The sequence below is a fragment of the Berghia stephanieae genome, chromosome 9, assembly GCF_034508935.2.
Source record: "Berghia stephanieae isolate SIO BIC M18660-M18661 chromosome 9, UCSD_Bste_1.3, whole genome shotgun sequence".
NCBI classification, from domain to species: Eukaryota; Metazoa; Mollusca; class Gastropoda; order Nudibranchia; family Aeolidiidae; genus Berghia; species Berghia stephanieae.
Genome location: NC_088368.1, coordinates 33,702,647 through 33,725,385, shown reverse-complemented (window position 1 = coordinate 33,725,385; position 22,739 = coordinate 33,702,647). Strand labels below are relative to the sequence as shown.

The following is a 22,739-nucleotide window of genomic DNA, read 5'->3' as shown; positions in this document are numbered from 1 at the left end:
CTATCATTCTGAGGTCAATGCAGAGGTTTTTGAGAACTAGCTAAAGAACTGTTTGTTGCCTTCCCTCGAAGCACCCTGCTGTATTGGTTGCCGATGATTACTCCAAGGTTCCAACATCAGCAACTATAAAAGCTGAAATGATTTCATGGCTTCAATTAGGCCGCACTACCTATTCTGCCCATTTATCAAAGGGCTAACTATACTCCTTAGTGAAGAGTACAAAACAGAAACAGTTTTCAAAGCAGACTGTCTGTCGGGGAGTTTTGATACGAGGTTGCGTGCTTTTTGGAGTACTCACATTCATTGGAATAAAGCATTATGACTTCAACCTTGTGAAAAGATTGTACTTCAACAAACAGAATGTGTAAGATTGGACAATAGGTTGATATTGAAAAAGGAATGAGGCAATTATGTGTTTTTTTTCGCCAGACATTTTCATCAAGTACACTGAAATAATCTTGCGTGAAATTTATTGAAGAAGTACCAGGCATCTGTGTGGGAGATGAGAATTTGACGAGCCTGAGATATGCGGACAATGCAGTTCTTGTGACTTACACACCAGAAAACCTTCAGATCAGACTTGACAAATTAATGGTTGGTAGCGAAGCGAAGGGGCTTTTGCTGAACGCCAAGAAAACCAAGTGCATGGTGGTTAATAAACAAAACCCAGATCTGTCTTTTCACCTCACTAGCAAAGGGGAAACTATCAAACAAGTGTAAAAGTTTAAATATCTCGGTACAGCCATCACGAACGACGCTAGGGATTTTGTAGAAATAGAACAAAGAATTGCGATCGCTAAATTAAAACACATTCCACAAACTTGAAGTGACCAAACTCACGTTCTCTCGTCTCTCACGCGGTGAAACCTGGACTATAGACAAGGAATATCAAAAACACCTTTAAGCTTTCGAAATGTGGTTGTACAGAAGATTGCTAAACATCAAATGGTCAGACAGAATAACACACGTAGAAGTTTTGCGTAGTATAGGGAAAACCATACAGGTTGTGAAAACGATCAGAAAAAAAGCAAATGGGCTTTCTTGGCCATGTATGGCGACGAGGGCAAATTGGAAACCTAACACTTAGTGGCTACATAGAAGGAAAAAGAGTTCGTGGTCATCAGAGATTGACGTTTCTGACCAGTTTGAGGCTGTCAACAAGCAAGATCCCTACAAACTCAGAGTACATGAGGGAGGCGGAGGATAGATCGTCATGGAGGCATATTATGGCAGGCAACGTGCATACACGCGCAGGCCACGGATATCCAACCAACGTTGTATCCGGCTGGAGGTTGTTATGAGTATTTTAGCTGACCATGCAGCTGTATAGATAGTTCGAAGATGACGTCACATAGGTCTTTGTTATTGTTTTTTGCCACCCGCGTTTATGAGTAATGCTCACTGAACTGTATTAACCCAACTATAAACGTTCATGGATACACAGAGTTTTGTGTGTTGGTCCGTTATACTTCCGGATGGCAATGTTATGAGCTTCTTAGCCAAGCGCATACTATCTATACAGGGTTTCCACATGGAGGGAGTGGGACAATCATGCAAATGAAGCTGTTGAAGATCCGAGAGAAGAACTGCCCTACGGAACTGAGCTGAGAGAAGAACTGCCCTGCGGAACTGAGCTGAGAGAAGAACTGCCCTACGGAACTGAGCTCCCCATGAATGAATGGGTAACACTGAACAGAGCACGGGCAAAAATTGGGAGAACAGCTAGAAACATGTGAAAGTGGGGGCTGGCTGAGACTAGCGTGTGTAAATGTGGATGCCCAGAGCAGACGATGGAGCGCATTCTTATAGAATGCCAGGATGAGCCCAGCTGCACAGACCATGACCTAAGAGTCTGCTCCACAGATGCTGTGGAGTGGGTTCGGTGTTGGAGCGACAAACTATGATGATGAGCTAAGGCATAGCATCAATAACAAAGTTATAGGAATAAATTAATGCTACGCCTTTATACAAAATCTTCACAACATCCACCAGCCTGAAATAATGTAGCTACTAACACACAAAACTATGTGTAACTACAAACGTTAATAGTCTGATTGATAGAATTGAGAGAGAACAACTCATAAAAATGGCTGGCTAAGACAATAATAAAGAGCTGAGTGACATCAATTTCTTTCTTTTTATAGAAGCAAATCGTTGTTAAGTTCTACTCACGTATGTAATTTTGTTCCTTTTTGAAGAGTCATACACGCAGTTAGTTAAAATGGCGTCACCCTGGAAAAAGTAATATTACTATAGTGATTATATGGGAAATTGTCAACATCTACAAAGAATAATGTTTATAGAAATTTGAAAAATTGAATCTATGCATGAAAGTTACACAGAGCATTTGAATGTTTTTTTACACCCAGATATAAGCTCTTTAAAATACAATACGATGCGATATACTCCTTTAGTCTTTGGGAAAACCCGATTTTACACCGTCATTATAGAAAAACAAAATTGGACATCCTTATTTTATTCTGCGAGAAAAAAAAAACAACAGGGAACAACCGGAGCAAATAAAAGAAAAAAAAACAAACAAAACAATAACTCCCCCCCCCCAACTTAACAAAACAAAACAAAACAAAACTAAAAATAACGCGGGACTTGTGGCAATATTCATCCCTGACATGCTTCGAGTTTAAATGGGAAAAAGATGTTGATGCGTAATGCTATCTTTGCCACAATGACAGTTCTTAAGGCAATTGTGTCGCCATGTGGTCTTGTGGTATGACACTCGCTTTCAGATCGGAAGGTCCTGGGTTCGAGCCTCGCGCTCGGTGCATAGTTGAGTCCTTGGAAAAGGCACTTTCCTCACATTCTCTCACCGTTATCAGGTGTAAAATGAGTACCTGACCGTTAACAGCGTTGTCTTTGTCCCAAAAAATTGTAATTTCGCCCAACAGGCGTCATGTCGCGTCCTACATGTTAAATGTTGCTGTTGACCAACGACCCCTTCTAAAGCGCTTTGAGCACATTTAGTGTTTATTGCGCTATATAAAGCTCTTTTTTTTACTTCAATCCTTGTAAGAAATTAAGGAGCAGGCACCGGTGTAAGATAAAGAACTGAACAGTGTGTATGAAAGGTGCCAGACAAAGCACGAAAGAAAAATACAAGAAAACCAAAGATCACAAAAAATCAGTCGTCTTCGACTGGGGATCGAACTCCGACCCTTAATCAGAAGGTCTGATGTTCGGTTGCCAGTCGAGGTCAACTGATTTTTGGGATGTTTTTTTTTTTCTTGCATGTTTCTTTCTTGCTGTGTCTGGCACCTTTCATAAACACTGACTTGTTCAGTTCTTTATCTAAACCTTATGAAGGTAAATTATTGACTTTCAAAGTTATCTATAGCGACTACAATCTTTATCTCCTAAAAATTACGAATTTTAAATTTTCAAGTAGGCAGGTCTCGTATTATAAAAGTATTCTATAACTATATCAAAGTGACACATTATAGAGCAGGCACTGGTGTAAAATAAAGATCTGGAAAATTGTGTATGAGACAGTGCCAGAAAAAGCAGAAAAAAATACAAGGAAAGAAAAATCATTCCAAAAAATCCAGTCGAGATAGGCTGAATTTTTGGGATTTTTTCCCTTGTATTTTTTGTGGTGCTTTGTGTGGCACTGTTTTATACAAAATATTAAAAATCTTTATTCCAAAACTCCTGTGTTTGAAATTTTGAAGTGGTTCCCTACGTGAGGTCCATAGCTTATCATCATCATCATCATCATCATCATCATCATCATCATCATCATCATCATCATCATCACCATCATCATCATCATCATCATCATCATCATCATCATCATCATCTTTATTATTAATATTGTCATTGTCCTTCTTCTCCTTATTTTTCTTATATTATTATCATTATCATTATTATTTATGTTCATTTTTATTATTATTATTATTTATTATTATTATTATTATTATTATTATTATTATTATTATATTATTATTATTATTATTATTATATTATTATTATTATTATTATTATTATTATATTATTATTATTATATTATTATTTATTATTATTATTATTATTATTATTATTATATTATTATATTATTATTATTATTATTATTATTATTATTATTATTATTATTATTATTATTATTATTATTATTATTATTATTATTATTATTATTATTATTATTATTATTATTATTATTATTATTATTATATATTATATCTTTATCAGCATCATCATCATCATCATCATCATCATCATTATCATCATCATCATCATCATCATCATCATCATCATCATCATCATCAGCATTATCATCATAAACATCATCATCATTATCATAATCAGCATCAGTACTATTTTCTTTAACCCTCTCCTTATCACCCATAGGAAAATCGTCACATTCGTTACGATGCAACCAACAATTTTCTCATTCTGATATCCTTTGTACATCACAAATTATAAATAAAATATTTTGTTCTGGCGACAAAAATTAGACACTGGACAATATTATGTATGGAATGTACTTGTTGCTTTTCTGTTTGAGTAGAAAAAATCTATTTTTGTGTTGGGTGGATGTGAAGTTTCAGGGAAAATTTTGAAAATGGCTGGTAAGGAGAGGGTTAATATCATCGTCCTCATTATCATAATTTCTATTAATAATCCCATTATGATGATCATTATCATCTTGACTCCAAAAGCTTGCCAAAAACCTTCCAGAGCGCATTTTTTAAAAAACAAAAACAAACAAAACGAACAAAAAACAACAAAAAAAAACAATTGAATGTAAAAATTATCGGTACCTTTTGAATCGTTCGTTCCTCTGGCAAGTGCCTGACTTCTTGATAGTCAAAGTCATAATTGTTGTCCTCGAGGATTGGAGGCAACTCCGTGCCATTTCTTACATGCCTCGTGGAGAGTTTCCGGCCAAGGAGGTGGGAGTGAAGGACGCCACCAAACACATGAATTTCATTGTCACCAAGAGCCTTGGGAATGGAAAAGGGAGTGAGTCAAACAATCAGTATTTAGTAAATGGATTCCATTTAAAGATGTCAGATTGGCATGGGGACCAAAAGAAAGAGATATGGAAACAGAAGCACGAGATATGTTAGAGGCATGATTGCCATACACCAATGGGCATGATCTATATTACATTTCCATGTGCTCGAAGGCATTGGTCACATTGGAATATGTGCTCAAAGTGGCCCACATAGTGAAAAGTGTTGACAGTTTTTGAAATATCTACCATCACGATTGGTCATTTTGTTCAGCTTGACTCGTGGGTATGCTTACAACTTTCATAAACAAAACAGCGTGTTTACATTTCTGAAGAAATATCCAATCGTTGGACAGCAACAAATCATGTGATTGATGACTTGGTTGGACGAAAACATGAATATAGATCGCTCCCATTAACAATTAGCTTTTTTGGCCAATCAAAACATGAATTTGTGACACACAAGGTTGTTTAGAAACAATCACGTGATTGAAATCGATCTCTCTCTCTCTCTCTCTCTCTCTCTCTCTCTCTCTCTCTCTCTCTCTCTCTCTCTCTCTCTACTGTTTTTATACCGCCAAATAGGTGACTAGTTATCACACGATGTTCGCGTTCATATTATTATAAACTTTTAAGTTTACACATGTTTTTTGTGTTTGTTCTATTAAGTGGTAGAGCTATGGATATTTTACTTAGACACATACCATCGATAGTAAAACCTGTGTAGCTGGCTAAGTTTATCAATCACTGACATTGTTTACATTATGACGACTGCCTGGTGATCTAAGTGTCAATAGGGAAGAAAATTGTGATATATATATATATATATATATATATATATATATATATATATATATATATATATATATAAACATTTTAATTATAATTATTATTACTCCTAAAGATCTGTTTCTTGTCACTGGGACAATCTACGGGAAGTGCGTGTAATCATTATTGTTGTTTATGATTGTGTGTTGTTGTTTCATACTTCTTTACAAATATTTAATAGTCTTACTTGGATGGGTGGAATAAACTCGTTATATTTTTATCAGGCAATAACACATACCCGTAAGCTCGTAGCGTTATTCGACACGATAAAAATAACTCGTTTGATAAATACAAAGAAATGAAAGAATCGTGCATATTCATCTGCAACCTGGCTCGTGAATTTGGTCTATTATGTAGGAACGATCTAGATGTATGAATTTAGAAATCAAGTTCTATTGAAGTTTTATAAACCAAACAATTCTTTATCATGAGCTTTTATATAACGGCGAAGTCCCGGGCTTGAGAGTTTTTGTCAAGATCATTTAAATCGATCGATATTTGAAGGACGAGTTTTTGGCCCAATTTCAAAAAAATATGTGTTTTCCAGTTACGGCAATAGATACTATAAATACATTTATTTTGACACACATTGTATAAATTTAGGCTTAAAAATCAATTCTAGGTCCCCGATATAGCATTATGAAGACATAATCACCAAAAAATCACAACATTTGTTTAGCGCTTTGAGCACGTTTAGTGGATCTTGCTCAATATAAAATCTCATGTTATTTTAGGATGTGACTCATCGTCTCACAACATCATTATGTCGGGGTAAACAAGATGCTTAATATCTAAAGTTTAATTTAACGTATATACTTTAAACTAAAATAAACACTTTCAATGTGTAAAGAGAAATATAAAGTGAAAGCTTCAACAAACTTGAATAACCTTAATCCAACCATTTTGATGTTTACATTTATTCTTCTTCTTCATCTTCATTTTGATTATAATAAGAGATTTACACGGCGGGTCACACAAAACTGGATCTATTTATTTATTTATTTATTTATTTATTTATTTATTTATTTATTTATTTATAATAATAATAATATTAATAATAATAATAATAATAATAATAATAATAATAATAATAAATAATAATAATAATAATAATAATAATAATAATAATAATAATAATAAAATAATAATAATAATAATAATAATAATAATAACAATAATAAGTATTATTATTATTATTATTATTATTATTATTATTATTATTATTATTATTATTATTATCATCACTATCATCATTATCATTATTAATACTATTATTATTATTATTATTATTATCATCATCATCATCATCATCATCATCATCATCATCATCATCATCATTATTATTTCTTTTTAATTTTCACCATTTCTTTTGTTTACCTCCTCCAAACAGTCTACACTACAATGGCCAGTGGATAGGAAGCTTTCGAAGTGTGGCGGGATGATCTGATATGAGTCGACATTCAAGCCCACTGCCAACATCCCTGCGTCATGCTGACGTATTTGCTCGGTCAGGTAGAGACGGAGGCCGGAATTGTCCACGATGTCTAAAATGAACAGGGAGATGAGTATGTTGAAATAATATTGTTGGCGATACTGAAACTTAATTAAATCTCTACAGGCGGGATTCAATGTACTACTACTACTACTACTTCTACTACTACTACTACTACTACTACTACTACTACTAAAGTACTACTACTAGTATAGTTATAGTAGTAGTAGTAGTAGTAGTAGTAGTAGTTGTGCTGCTCCTGCTTAAACTATATTTATGAATATGATGATGGTTTTGTAGATAATGATGCTGTTTCTGCTGCTGCTGCTGATGATGATGATGATGATGATGATGATGATGATGATGATGACGATGATGATGATGATGATGATGATGATGATGATGATGATGATGATGATGATGATGATGGTGATGATGATGTGAATTATCTTGATGATGATCAAGATCATGATGATGATGATCATGATCATGATGATGATGTTGTAATGATATTGTTGAGGTTGATGCTGATGACGATAATGATGATGATGATGATGATAATGATGATGATGATGATGATGATGATGATGATGATGATGATGATGATGATGATGATGATGATGATGATGACGATGATGGAGTTGTTTACCATTTCTCATTTCAGGGTTATCGTAATGTGTTTCAAGCCTAAAATATACGGGATCATCAGCATTACCAAGGGAAAACCCAACATTTGAGGGGAAGTCAAAGGCCTTGAAGTTGAAGAAAATTATTGTAAAAAACAAACAACAAAACAATATTATGGGAAATGAACAATATTGTTAAAGAGGTATTTTTTCGAGAGTCTAAATCATTGTCTATGTTCAGGAAATACTTGAAAACATATTTCTTTTTTTATGTCATGTAATTTCTTTTATAAAAGTTTTGTGTTGATGTAAAGCGCCAAGAGGCTCATGGTTAAGGATACCGTGCGGTATATAACACTTTATTATTATGACGATTATTATTACTGTTATTATTATTATTATATATAATATTATTATTATTATTATTATTATTATTATTATTATTATTATTATTATTTTATTATTATTATTATTATTATTATTATTATTATTATGGTGATGATGTTGATGATGATGATGAGGAGGAGGAGGAGGAGGAGGATGACGACGACGATGGTGATGGTGATCGTAATCAAAACAACAATCATTGCTCTACTATTATTACATTTATGACTTTTACTTTTGTCACAATTATTCTTATTGTCCTCGTCGATATTACGGTTATTTTTAGCATATTTGATGTTATACCTTTAAATTAATCTTCAAAAATAGAGGAAAAACGAAAAAAAAAAAAAGAAAAGAAATATAAGCAACCCATCATTCTTACCGTGCCACCTATGGCCCAAGCAAGAAACATGTGTTCACAGTTTACATCCACTCCTTGTGGTTGAACATCGTCATAACATTTGTACCGTTTCCCAGCTAAACTGTCGTCTATGGGGTTCTTGCAATAATACAGGACCATATGGTGGACGTGCTTCTCATTGCCTTTCTGTATCACAGGCTCAACCTAAAAAAAAATGAACATACCAAAATCCCTTTTTTATATGCACAATGGGGGAATTTGTCATTGGGGTCTATTGAACGAAAAAAAAATTAAATAAACTAGGCTTCCGAGAATATTTTATAGAAAAGTAAGAGATACGAGTATCTAAGGTAAACACTTGAGATTTAGACACAGTACTCCATTAACCCTCTCCTTACCACCTACATCAAAATCGTCACATTTGTTACGACACAATAGACATTTGTTTTTATTCAGATATATTTTGTATATCACAAACTTTTAAGAATTGTCTTTGTTTAATTAATAAGAACATAAAGTTGTTTTGTAGAGAGCTTGTTTGAGTTTTAAAAATACAGTTTTCTGCTGGGTATGCCTGGCATTTTTGGGAAAGTACTGAAAATGACCGGCAAAGAGAGAGTTAAAATGGAAATGGATCTGCGTATGGCGGAATTCATCGTATTTTAACAAACGAAAAGAATACCACGCCCACTTTGTTCAAGGTCCTTTCTTTTATGTCCAGGGTCGGAGTAAACCTGATGTTTAAACATTGAATTTCAAGCTTATTTTATAAAATTCTATTTAAAATAAATTTAAAATGAAATAAATATTATGTCGAGATTACCCAAGTCAATAAATTTATATTTGTGCGACTATATGGTCTTGTGATATGACTCTCGCCTTCGGATCGGAAGGTCCAGGGTTCAAGACCTTCTCTGAGCGGCGCAAATTTGGGTCCTTTGGGAAAGACTTTCTTTACTCACAATCTCTCACCGTACTCAAGTGTAAAATGAGTTCCTGGCCGTTAACATCTTTGTCTCTGTCTGCAAAGACGTAATATTGCTAGCAGGCGCCATGTCTAGTCTAGTCCTACATGTTAAGCGTTGCAGTTGGCTAGGATCACGTGTAAAAGGCTCAGAGCACGTTTAGTGAGTATTGCGCTATACAAATGTTCTTGATTTTTAGACACAAATAAGCAACTTGGGATTGTGGAGAATAGATACAACTTTTAACATTGCAAAAACTCAAAAATTTGATAATCCAAATTGCTATGGGCTCATTGTCGAAATGGAAATAGGTACTCTCAAAACAACGCAAAATATTCTCCATACAACAGTGTTAAAACATGCCCATAATTCCATCTGGAACTCTCTTCCTAAAAGAATAAGAGAAGCGAAGTCCTTATCAATATTTAAATCAAAGTTAAAACACCATCTCTTTGTTAAAACACATCTTGATTAATGCATCTTTGTAATTTGACCCCAATATGAATGTTAATTTAATTCATGTTATTATATCATTATTTTATATTATTTCCGTATTTGACATAGCATGTGGATGTATTATAACATATCTTGTATTAATGACTTTATGTTTAGTTATTACATTGTTGTAATATGATAATATTATGTTGATGTAGTATGTATAATGTTTCATTTGTATAATAATGTCACTATATTATTGTTTCGCGCAATGAGCATCACCCAGTGATGAAAATGCGCGTTATAAATGTCATGTATTATTATAATTCCGTTCAGACTTTCTAATGTGTGCATCTAGTTTTATATCAAAGGCTTTGATGAAGGCATAAAAACTAAATTAGTCTAAATTAGTCCATAACACCTGACTTGTGAACAGAGCCAGATTTACATATAAGCTACACAATAAAATCTTTCTTGGGATCCCCTAAAATAGTTCTCTAAATGCGCAATTATCATATATTATTACGCGTGGATACGCCATTGGACCATTTATCAGTCCATTATTTATAAAAGCTTTCACAAGCACGGGATTTCGAATTCGTGGGGATCAAAGACTCACAAAAATGTTATAAATCACTTCAAAATATCCGTATGTTTAGCACCGGCATGCTATTATATCATCTGGACTCATTAAGGTCTCATAATATGTCAAATAGATTATGGCCTTGTTAAATCTAAATCCGGCTCTGATTATAAATTAAAATCGATTTAATATAAATTTATTTTCATGAGAATGAAAATGAAAACCTCCAGTAATGCAAAATATATATTTGCCCCACTGCCTCAGAACGGTTTTAAGTTCGGGTGATTAAAAAAAAAAAGATAAAAACTGGTATTATTGTTTAAAAATACGATGAGATTTGTGATAAGTTTTTGTTTTATTGACGATAATGAACATAATTTAGTATAATGGCAAAAATGAAATCTTTATCTTTACCTTAATCCTTTTTTTTTTCATCTGAATGAGCATGATACAATTCCATATATTCTAGACATATGACGAGACACATAGAATGTAGAAACGGCCGTTTTGGACCAATGTGAGTCGTTCATTTACTCATTATATATATATATATATATATATATATATATATATATATATATATATATATATTTATATATATATATATATAATATATATATATATATATATATATAATATATATATATATAGGATATATATTAAATTAAGCTTTATATAGCGCAATATCCACTAAATGTGCTCAACGCGCTTTACAGGGGGTCCCTGGTCAACAGCAACATTTAACACGACTCCTGTTAGGCGATGTTACAATTTTTCGGACAAAGACAACGCTATTAACGGCAAGGTACTCATTTTACACCTGAGTACGGTGAGAGAATATGAGTAAAGAGCTTTTTCCAAGGACTCAACTATGCGCCGAGCGCGAGGCTCGAACCCAGGACCTTCCGATCCGAAAGCGAGTGTCATAACACTAGACCACATAGCCGCACAACACTCATTATATAATATATCAATGCTTGTGGTGATTACATTAGTAACAATGCAGGACGCACATCCCTGGTTGACCTCACTTGCGTATTCACATTACCAAAATATGTTGTTTTTTAAACTTACCCTTATAATATGATGTTTTCCCTTTAATTTCTGAAGCTTGATCAATTCACAGGAGTAAGTGGTGTCTGCAGATGGGACAGCGTACTGTAAAATTATCAAAACGCAGAAAAAAGTAAGATGGTTTTAGGGACATAATATAGGCTCAAGAAGGGTATATGTGTAGCCTTAACCACATGAAGATGCACAGTAGATTTATTATTAATAGAGTAAAATAAACTTTGGTCCAAATTAGTCACCGTTTTGTTTTTTGTAGTTTAAGAAGTTCACTTTAATGGATTTAAATCACGTTTAGTCATTTGATGACTTGGAGTAGATCTATCAACTCGAAAAAGGCCCAAAAAAATGCCTAAAGGCCAAACCAAAAATCTTCAGGCCAACGGCTCTCAAAAGGGTCACATTTCTCGAATTTGGCCGAAAAATGGTCAATCTCTCAGTAGGCTATTTCGGATTTAACAACAGAAAAACACGGAACGTTTCGAGCTAAAAACCCTTCTTTAGATAATAACTAAAACAATAACAACATTGATACATGACATCATTACGCGTTACTTCTTCGGGAGAAGGGGAGAATAATACGATTTCGAAATGTTGAACGATAGAGGTCGACATCAATCGACACTTTGATAACCACACCTCTCATATAGATAGGATGCAGATGACGTCACACAGGCCTTTGTAATTGTTTTTGCCATCCGCGTTTGTGAGTTGTTCTCACTCAACTGTATTAACCAGACTATAAAAGTTCATGGTTACACAGAGTTTGTGTGTTGGTCCGTTATACTTCCGGATGGCAATGTTGTGAACTCCTTGGCCAAGCGCATTCTATCTATAGATAGTATGCGCTTGGCTAAGAAGCTCATAACATTGCCTTCCGGAAGTATAACGGACCAACACACAAAACTGTGTGTATCCATGAACGTTTAGAGTCAGGTTAATACAGTTCAGTGAGCATTACTCATAAACGCGGATGGCAAAAAAACAATAACAAAGACATGAGTAACGTCATCTTCGAACTATCTATATAGATAGAATGCGCTTGGCCAAGGAGTTCACAACATTGCCATCCGGAAGTATAACGGACCAACACACAAACTCTGTGTAACCATGAACTTTTATAGTCTGGTTAATACAGTTTAGTGAGAACAACTCACAAACGCGGATGGCAAAAACAAAAACAAAGGCCCGAGTGACGTCATCTGCATACTATCTATTGGTCATAATGTAAATACAATGGCAGTGATTGGGCGTCTAAGTAAAATACCCACTGTGATAACTAGTTACCCATTTGGCGATATAAAAACAATAACACTGATCAGAGAGAGGTCAATTTCATTCACATTATTGTTTATTAACTACCACTACTATGTTTGTCCGAGCACATGAGGATGTATCACAAATTCCATGTTTTGATTTGTCAAAAACTTACTTGTTAATTACAAATGAGAAAATCATAACTAATGAAACAACACGGGAAGCTTAAAGTGATCTTACATTGATGTTGAGGAAATCTATTGTTGTGACGTCATCAGGCAGATTTTTCTTCGATTTTCCATTGGTGGGTGGATCTAATAATAGAAGAGACTTAGTTCCCCTTGTGAACCCATGGTAAAAGATTTCGTTGTCTGAGCTCGGGTCCATAGGACTGTATGAATAGATTATCTTCGTAGTCCCAGCCTGTTTAGAAAGTGTAGAGGGATTCTTTGAAATTTTTTACAATTGTCACATGGTACCAACTACCTTATATTTGTCCGCTATGCTGAATTAATTTTTATACATAACATAAAACAAGTCCATATATGTGGCATATGTGGCTTGTGCCTGAAAACGGAGTATTTTAGATGCAAAAATTAGACTTAATAGTCAACAAAAAGGACCAGCATACCCCTCATCTTGGCAAAACGCCTCAAACCTGGTACTTCGCTAAAGTCCCAGGTTTGAGAGTTTAGCCAAGGTGAGGGTCATTTATATCGATCGATATTTGAAAGAAATTTGCCAAATGTGCTCAACGTACTTTACAAGGGGTCCCTAGCCAACTGCATCACAACACGTAGGACATGACATGACGAGTGTTAGGCGTTTTTATATATTTTTTTAGAGTTCGAAGAGAGACAACGCTGTTAACGGCCATGTATTCATCTTACACCTGAGTCCAGTGACCGGTTGTAAAAATAAGAGTCAACTATGTGTCGCGAGATTAGTACTCGAACCCTGGACCTTTCGGTCCGAAGACGAGTGTTATATCACTATAGTGGTACTCGAACCCTGAACCTTTCGGTCGGAAGACGAGTGTTATATCACTGTAGTGGTTCTCGAACCCTGGGCCTTTCGGTCCGAAGGCGAGTGTTATATCACTATAGTGGTACTCGAACCCTGGGCCTTTCGGTCCGAAGGCGAGTGTTATATCACTGTAGTGGTTCTCGAACCTTGGGCCTTTCGGTCCGAAGACGAGTGTTATATCACTATAGTGGTACTCGAACCCTGGGCCTTTCGGTCCGAAGGCGAGTGTTATATCACTATAGTGGTACTCGAACCCTGGTCCTTTCGGTCCGAACGCGAGTGTTATATCATTATAGTGGTAGTCGAACCCTGGTCCTTTCGGTCCGAAGGCGAGTGTTATATCACTATAGTGGTACTCGAACCCTGGACCTTTCGGTCTGAAGGCGACTGTCATATCACTAGATTATATAACTGTACTTTTAGTGCTATGCTCTTTAATTTGAGATTTTATAATTAAGAACTCCTCACCTTAATGGCTATGTCGTGATTGTCACACGTTTCCATCAGTCTTATCATAGTGACGGTAGTGTATTCATCATCCTCAGATCCACTTATGAGATGCCAGTCTTGATGGGGATCCACTGTAGGCATAACGTGTCCACTGGTGTAACGGTCCTGACAACAAATGAAATATAAATTATATTTTTATTGATTGAAAATAAAAATTACGTTCTTCATTAGATAACGTTGCCTGAACATTCTATAAAGGAATATCAAAGATAAGCCATTAAACAAGTTGTCTGATGTCAACGGGAATCACTCATGTTGCCCAAAATGAGCAAATTGGAGGTTAATAATCTTGCCCAAAGAAAAAAAAGAAGACAGTGTCTGAAGCGGGGCTCGATCCCGGCACCTACCGGATCACAGTATAATACCTTAACCACTCGACCACTTCGCTCCCTTTTATCGATAGCATGGGGGAATAAAACGCTCATTGGCAGGAAACAGGACCTCCAAAATGTGACCGACGATTTCAGTCTGGTATTATGTCGGGGTAAACAAGATACTGAACATTAACGCGGTCTTTAAACAAATAACTCCCCACTGCTGTTCACTTCAAATAACTTTGGAATGTTTCGGTAGGCTTCAGTAGGTTTCAGAAACATGATGTACCCTTCTGGGTTCACTCCGCACTGGTGTTCAAATTCCATTTTTCCGGCTTCATTATCCGCTGGTATCTACCTCCCGTAGTCCCGGGTTCATTTCCCATTGGTGCCCACCTCCAATAATATCAGGTTTATTTCCCTCTGGTACCCAACTTCCATAGTCCGGTTTCAATTCCCGATGGTAAGTATCGTTATCCTTTATTTCCTTCTGACATCCTCTTCTTAGTCCCATGTTCACTCCCCACTGGTGTCCACTTCCCTGATTCCCTGGTTCACTCCCAACCGCTGCCCATTTCCCAGACCTTTGGACGGTTTTGGTAGGTTTCGGAAAAGAATAACTGCTCTTCTGGGGTCACTCCCCACTTGTGTACAACTCCATTATTGTCGGCTTAACTCTTCACTTGTATCATCCTCCCGTAGTCACAGGTTAATTCCCCATTGGTGCCCACCTCCCATAGTCAAGCCTCAATTCTCACTATTATCCATCTCTCATGGTGCCAAGTTCATTTCACTCTGATATCCTCTTCCCTTAGTCCCAGGTTCACTCCCCACTGGTGTACACTTCCCTGTGTCCTTGGTTCACTTCCCACTCCCATAACATTGTCGGGTTTCGGCGGATTTCGGCGGGTTTTGTAAAATAGAATCACCCCATTGTTTGTGCTCTTGGAATATACATCTATTCCCTATTTATACCATTCACCTTGTCTTACTTTTCTTGTGTGCTTTTAATTGTAATCTTTATTTATTTACTATCCCATATTACTTGCGTTAAAATGACGTAAATGTGTTGCAAGCGTCGTAAAATCCTTAAAAACAAAATACGAAAACAAAACAAACATTTCATAAAGTGTAGGTGTAATAAAATATTGCAAAGCCATTACTTTTATTCCACGTCTTTTAACCATCTTAGTGTCAGGTTGGATTTTCTTGATTGTACAAAAATAATCTGTTAACCACATACGTTTTAATGATATTTTTTGTTTTATACTTACTTTAAAATGGACTTCTCCGTCCTTGACCCAGGCAATGATGACGTCAGCAGGAAACATACTGCCATGTTCGGAAACACCAAACCCGACGTATCCTGATGTGAAGATACAGTGTGGTCGTGGTAACGCTTAGCTTTTTGGCCAAATTCAAAAGTAGTTTTCTTTTCTTGGTAACAAAATACCTTATCATTATCATCATCACCATCGTCATCATCGTCATCTTCATCATCATCATCATCATCATCATCATCATCATCATCATCATCATAATCATCATCAATATAGTCGACTCCATTATCATCATGATTATCACTATCAACTCTATAATATTATGTTATCGTTTTGTGGATTAGTAGTAAAAGTAGCAGAGGAACAGGCTGGCTTTAGGCCTAACAGAAGTACAATTCAACAGGTGTTCAATAGTCGTCTGTTGACAGAGAAATATTTAAAACACCAGCAAGAATTATTCCACGACTTTATCAATTTCAGAAAAGTATGCCACCATGGCCTTTGGAATACACTTAGAGACTTTGATTTTGATGAAGGGATCATAAAAACAATTGAATCACTCTATGAAAATGCAACAAAATCCAACAAGGCACCTCGAGTTATAAGTTCCGTTCTACTTAACAATAAGATAGTAGATCCATTCAAAACTACAGTTGGTGTCAGTCAGGGCTGCATTCTTTCACCTACCCTTTTCAACCTGTATTTGGAAAGAATAATGCAGGAAACTCTCCAAAACCACCAGAGCATAGTATCAATAGGGGGCAGAGTTCTCTGCAACCTTCGATTTGTGGATGATATTCACTTGATAGCAACAAAATAACACGAATTACAATCACTGACAGATCGTCTATCAGAAACAGCTTGTACATACGGGATGGAGATCAATTTTGAAAAGTACAATTCTAGCAAGCATCCGAGCAAACCCTCAGATGAGAATCAATGTCAACGGTGAAAACCTCAAGCAAGATGGGACTAGCACAGCAGAGGTGAAAGCTAGAATTGGAATGGCAACAGCAGCATGACAAGAATTAACACCATATGGAAAAGCAACATTTATTTTGGAGTTAAGTTGAAATTATACAGTTCGATGGTACTGCCCATCCTGCTCTATGGCTGTGAAACTAAGACACTCACAGCAGATCTGGAAAAGCGAATCTGTGCTTTTCAAAATAAGAGCACAGGACTAATAAAGATATTTTAGAAGAGGTAGAGGATCGAGCAGGAGGACAGGAACCACTGTTTTCAATGGTCAAAAGAAGGAAATTGTCATGGTTCGGACACTCTGTCCGCCATGATAATCTGTGCACGACAATCATGCAGGGCATCGCAGAGGGACAGAGGAGAAGAGGAAGACAGAAAAAAAACTATGGCAAGACAACATCAAAGAGTGGACAGGCCGGAATCTCATAGCCTACAGGAAAAGGCCAGAGATCGTGTCGAATGGCGTAAGGTTGTGAAGTTTGCATCCCTCAACCTCCCCCCCCCCCCTCCTGGAGGATCAACTGGTCATGGGATTGAGTGAGAGTTAGTAGTAGTGATAGTAGTTGTAGTAGTATTCGTAGTGGTGGTAGTAGTAGTAGTAGTAGTAGTAGTAGTAGTAGTAGTAGTAGTAGTAGAAGTAGTAGTAGAAGTAGTAGTAGTAGTAGTAGTAGTAGTAGTAGTAGTAGTAGTAATAATAGTAGTAGTAGTAGCAGTAGTAGTAGTAGTAGTAGTTGTAGTAGCAGTAAGGTGACCAATAACAATTACATTCCAATGTATTTTTAAAATCGCTTGTCAGATTTACTCCAACTATCCAATAAAGTATGGACTTTTTTATGAGCATAATTAACTAAACTTCTTTTACAACGGATCTAAAGCCAACAATAACACTTGATATATGGGACGATACATATCGTTATTACATTTCTTTATTCGACAGTCTTACAGCGCACTACTAATTTTGCAGTTAAGTATTTCAGGCTGCCGACTGTGGGATGCTTTGTTTAATTCAAGGCAAATATTATGACAAATCCGACACATCTTTTCTCCAATCTTCAATCTTCAGTGGCTTTTATTTATGGAAGCCCCACCCCCCCCCCCCAAACTGCAAATGTTCAGTTACAGTCCAATCAAAATAGGGAACAGTCACATATTACTTTGACGAGCGAGTGCATTCAAAACTGTTTCAAACCATTCAACGTCAATCGACGGGTAGATTTTTAACCAATGAAAACATGGAATTTGTGAGACACTTTCACACGTGGTCGGAAAAACATAGTTGGTGGTTTATAAACAATAACTGAATGAATTCTTATTGTTGTATACAACCAAATGGGTGACTAGTTATCACACACTTATCTCGATCATACTATAAACGTTTAAATCTACACATAGTTTTCTGCGACAGTTCTTTTGCTCAAGCAATAGAAAAGTGGTTAATTTATAAGACGCATGCCATCGATAGTAAAATCTGTGTAATTCGCTATCTTTACAAATCACTGCCATTGTTTACACTATGACGACTGTCCGAGAGGCGTGATTATCTATGAATCTATTATGTCCGGTGTCAGGACATTTCAGTCATTAAGGGCCAACCCACACCGGAGACTGACTCCGACGACCCGGCACTGCCGTCCTCTGCCGTCTTCCGGATAAGGACGTCGGACACGGACAACATACTAAGAATAAAGAGAAGAGCCTCTTAACCTACCCATACCAAGCTCGAAAAAAAAAACAACTGGCAGAGGACGTCGGGTACTTGTTATGGGTAGGTCTAGCGACTTTTCTCTTTATTCTTAGTAATTTGTCCGTGCCCGACGTCTTTATCAGGAACACGGTAGAATAGGACGGCAGCAAAGAGCGTGTAGGTAACGATTGTTATGTTGCCAAGAGCTCTCACTTCCCGCTTTTGGTGAAGCCAAGCATCTTCCGTCTTCTACTCGTATTTTCTTCATTGTATCAGTAAGCCTAGCGCGCATGATACACGCGGAGCACACCCACCTCGCTGTCTCGCCTGGCACGCGACAATAGCATTGCGGTTAAGAGAAGTGAGAGCTCTTGGTAACTACGTTACCCTACACACTCTTTGACGGCAGTGACGGGTCGTCGGAGTCAGTCTCCGGTGTGGGTTCGCCCTTAGTGTGAGTGGTAAAAAGCTGTGTTTGTATGTATCTGTTCATGTAAATGGCTGTATATATGTTATGCATTGTAAAATATACGTATATTATACGTCATGCGTATCTACCTAATTTGCTTTTTATGTAGTTTGGGATGGTGATAGGAGCTTTTGGGTCGTTGTTGGTTTTGTGTAAGGTAACACGGGTCACATTACGCCGGTAATTCAATGGTTTCCATTCAAGTGACTGGAGGGAGGACGTGACAAAACTCGTATATCTGGATGTTTATCCCGTTGTGAATCTTACAGCTGCCCTCTGTATTTTGTTGTTGTTGTTGTTGGTGTTGTTGTTGTTGTCGTTGTTATTGTTGTTGTTGTTGTTGTTGTTGTTCTTGTTGTTGTTGTTGTTGTTGTTGTTTTGTTTTGGATTTGGATGTCACTGTGCCTTTGCTGTGTCACTTATATATATATATATATATATATATATATATATATATATATATATATATATATATATATATATAGTATATATATATTTATATATATATATGTATATATATATATATATATATATATATATATATATATATATATATATATATATATATATATATATATATATATAAAGAATGAAAAAGAAAAAGGATTTATAGTAGTACCTTTCGTTTTTACTTTTGTCTGGAAAATAATGTGAGTACTGTTGACGTTCCATCTGAGCTCATACCTGTCATCAAGTTTAGCGTAGTACGGGAAATTGTCTGGCGTAAGAGGACCTGTAATATAAAGAGACCGCTGATGGAACTTTTAAATAATTAATGAAAGGTTGACATTGACATGTAATTGCGCTCGGTCGTAGTGCAAAATACAAGAGCTTGAAATAATGATATTGATGATGATGATGATGTCATGGTGATGATGATAATGCTATCGCTGTTGCTGCTGCTGCTGCTGCTGATGATGATGATGGTGATGATGATGATGACGACGATGATGATGATGATGATGATAATGATGATGATGATGATGATGATGATGATGATGACGACGATGCTGATGATGAAGATGATGATGATGATCATCATCATCATCATCATCATCATAATAAAAAGATTATAATTATTTCAAAATGGTAATGATGATTTCTTTAAAATGTTTTTTAAAATGATTTTAGGTAGCTTACCGCTAGTGTTCTTCTCATCTAAGGGTTGTCCGACGATACAATTGGTCACCATTAAAAATGATGCTATCAAAATTGTCCGAGTCTTGTCCATGATGAAACTCTTCCTGAAACAATGGAAGAAGACAATGCAACATAATGTAACATCTCTCCACAGGTGTCATGTCGCGTTCAACATCCTAAGTGTTGTTTTTGACTCGGGACCCCTTGAGTACGTTCAGTGGATATGGCTCTATATAAAGCTCACTTTTTTTCAATATTAAAAACCCCAATATAAATGATTTATCATATTCCTCTTTTTAAATATTGCTGAGTTGAACAACGCATAAAGGAACATTTGCTTTTTGGGATCTTAAGAAACATTAACTGAGGGTTGAAAGCTATGTCAGAGAAATTTAAAACTCTTCTGTATAGAACTCTAAACAATGTTTCAATCACAACAATGTAAGGAAAACGGTGATTTAAAAGTAATGTTGTGTGATTAGGTATTAGGTCAGTTGTGTCGACATGAAATATAAAAGAATAGAAACTAAAACAGTCCACAGTGAAGGATAGCTTCATGAATAATAAAGAAAAAAAGTCAAGTCATGAATCAAACCCTCTACTCTTTTGGTTCCTAAATCATTGTTAGTACTAATAATGAATAGGTTACATAAAAATGGCATAACTATTTCAGTAACAGGATATAATATAGGCAGATTCTTATGATTACCGGACGTAAAAGAGCGAGGATGGATGATTTTTATTGGCGACCAGCATATATTAATAATTAGACGAGAAAATAAGATGCCACTACTCTAACACCAGAAGATGAATACTCTTCAACAGTCGTAGCGTCACTTCCTTCCTAATGACGCATGGTAACTTAGTAACACTGGCTCTAAACTATCGGAACAATGGCGGACGCCGTAAATATTTCTCCGCGAGCATAAAAGCGTATCCAGAGGAAAAAAAACCCATAAATTTGATCATGTTTTGACTTTTAAACATTCTGATCACAAGGCATATGAAAAGTTCTAGCCAGTATGAAGAATAAAAAGTAATGATTTTTTTTTGTTTAGAACCAAGATGGCCGCCGTTGCCGGGCGGCGTGACATCAGACTACTGAATCCAATTACACAAGGTATGTATTCAGACATCCTGAAGAGTGGTTTTACACTTCCAATAAAATAGGTCAGCATTTTAAGTGACATCACACTTTTGTTCTCTATTGAGTAATTCACATGTCAACGCATATCCATATTTCAGAGATCCACTAAATATTCATACAAGGCTGTGCCAAAAGTTCATTTTACTAACTTCCAACACAACAACAACAACAAAAAAACACACCAAAAAAAAAAACACACACACAAAACAAACAAATAAAATCAAAACAAACAACAACAAAAAACATTCCAGAGATTAAGATACTTTGAAAAACTTTAGATGAATGTCCTTTTCATCAATATTCCCCATTAACTAGGGATCTGCCGGAAATATAAATGTAAAAACAACTGTTTAACACTCTACCTTACTGTCAATTCCCTGGGATTTCCACCAAATTCATTATAATCATGTTTTATCTACATAATTTGTATCAGCAAAATGAGCTAAACGACACATCCTTAATTTTATTCATAATTTTAGCAAACATTTTTCTTAAGATTGTGTGATGTATGACAAACTTTTCGGTTGAATCGTAAGGAATCTGACGATTTTCCTATGGTTGGTAAAGAGAGGGTTAAAATGTTGAAAAACTATGGTGATACCAAGCTTCTAGAAGCTGTGAACAACAAAAGGTACTAAACAAAATTGAAGATAACAAGCTTATAAAAAGATCAAAATACCAAACACTGAACGTTTCAGACTCAAAACTATTCTTCAGCCAATAACAATAAACAGTAAAAACATTAATACATCACTTAAAATCCAGTCAGATATCGAGCAAGTATTTGGTACACTTTATAGACAATATCTAGAGTAGTCTCCGGGTATGATAAATATAACTAAGACTACGCTTCTACAATTTAAGCTCTTTTAAACAAATACTTGTCTCCTGTTTGATGCTCCAGAAATGTTAATATGTGATTAAAAAGATTAAGTGCCTTACCTTATCTATGCACAGAAACAGGATGTACTGTACACCAACTTAAACATCCTATTTGAATGTAAACAGCAAAATGTCTTCGGTGAAATATCCGTAGTTTAATTCGCTCGCTCTTTGACAAAAGGCCTTTCATTCATTCTGAATAGAAATCGTATAACTTCAAACATCTGTGAATTGAAATGAATCTTCAATTGCCAAAGACCGAAGTGCACTTACTTGTATATCAATATGTACACATCGTCAGACTTATAAACGTGAATCTCAGGTTTGTAGTCTCAATC

General features: G+C 35.8%; 2 protein-coding genes across 5 annotated transcripts in view; one reads left to right on the top strand and one right to left on the bottom strand.

The window, feature by feature from the left end:
* Positions 1-22,735, bottom strand: part of LOC144980092 (DBH-like monooxygenase protein 1 homolog) — a 27,191-nt gene extending 4,456 nt beyond the window's left edge. Inside the window, exons 1-12 of one of the 3 annotated variants that reach the window (XM_078927598.1) lie at positions 22,462-22,735; positions 20,373-20,476; positions 19,852-19,965; positions 16,093-16,184; positions 14,463-14,609; positions 13,209-13,391; positions 11,718-11,801; positions 8,682-8,864; positions 7,939-8,041; positions 7,175-7,341; positions 4,776-4,958; positions 2,173-2,232 (exon numbers count right to left, since the gene is read on the bottom strand). In XM_078927598.1, the coding sequence (XP_078783724.1) occupies positions 2,173-2,232; positions 4,776-4,958; positions 7,175-7,341; positions 7,939-8,041; positions 8,682-8,864; positions 11,718-11,801; positions 13,209-13,391; positions 14,463-14,609; positions 16,093-16,184; positions 19,852-19,965; positions 20,373-20,463 (1,407 nt within the window). In that variant the 5' untranslated portion in view covers positions 20,464-20,476; positions 22,462-22,735. Of the gene's footprint in view, positions 1-2,172; positions 2,233-4,775; positions 4,959-7,174; positions 7,342-7,938; positions 8,042-8,681; positions 8,865-11,717; positions 11,802-13,208; positions 13,392-14,462; positions 14,610-16,092; positions 16,185-19,851; positions 19,966-20,372; positions 20,477-22,268; positions 22,435-22,461 lie in introns of those variants that run through there. The other 2 variants (XM_078927597.1, XM_078927596.1) reach the window with 2 other exon arrangements.
* The window catches only part of LOC144980094 (uncharacterized), a 344,852-nt gene that overhangs the window by 23,673 nt on the left and 298,440 nt on the right, over positions 1-22,739 (top strand). The gene's annotated exons all lie outside the window — the stretch shown is intronic.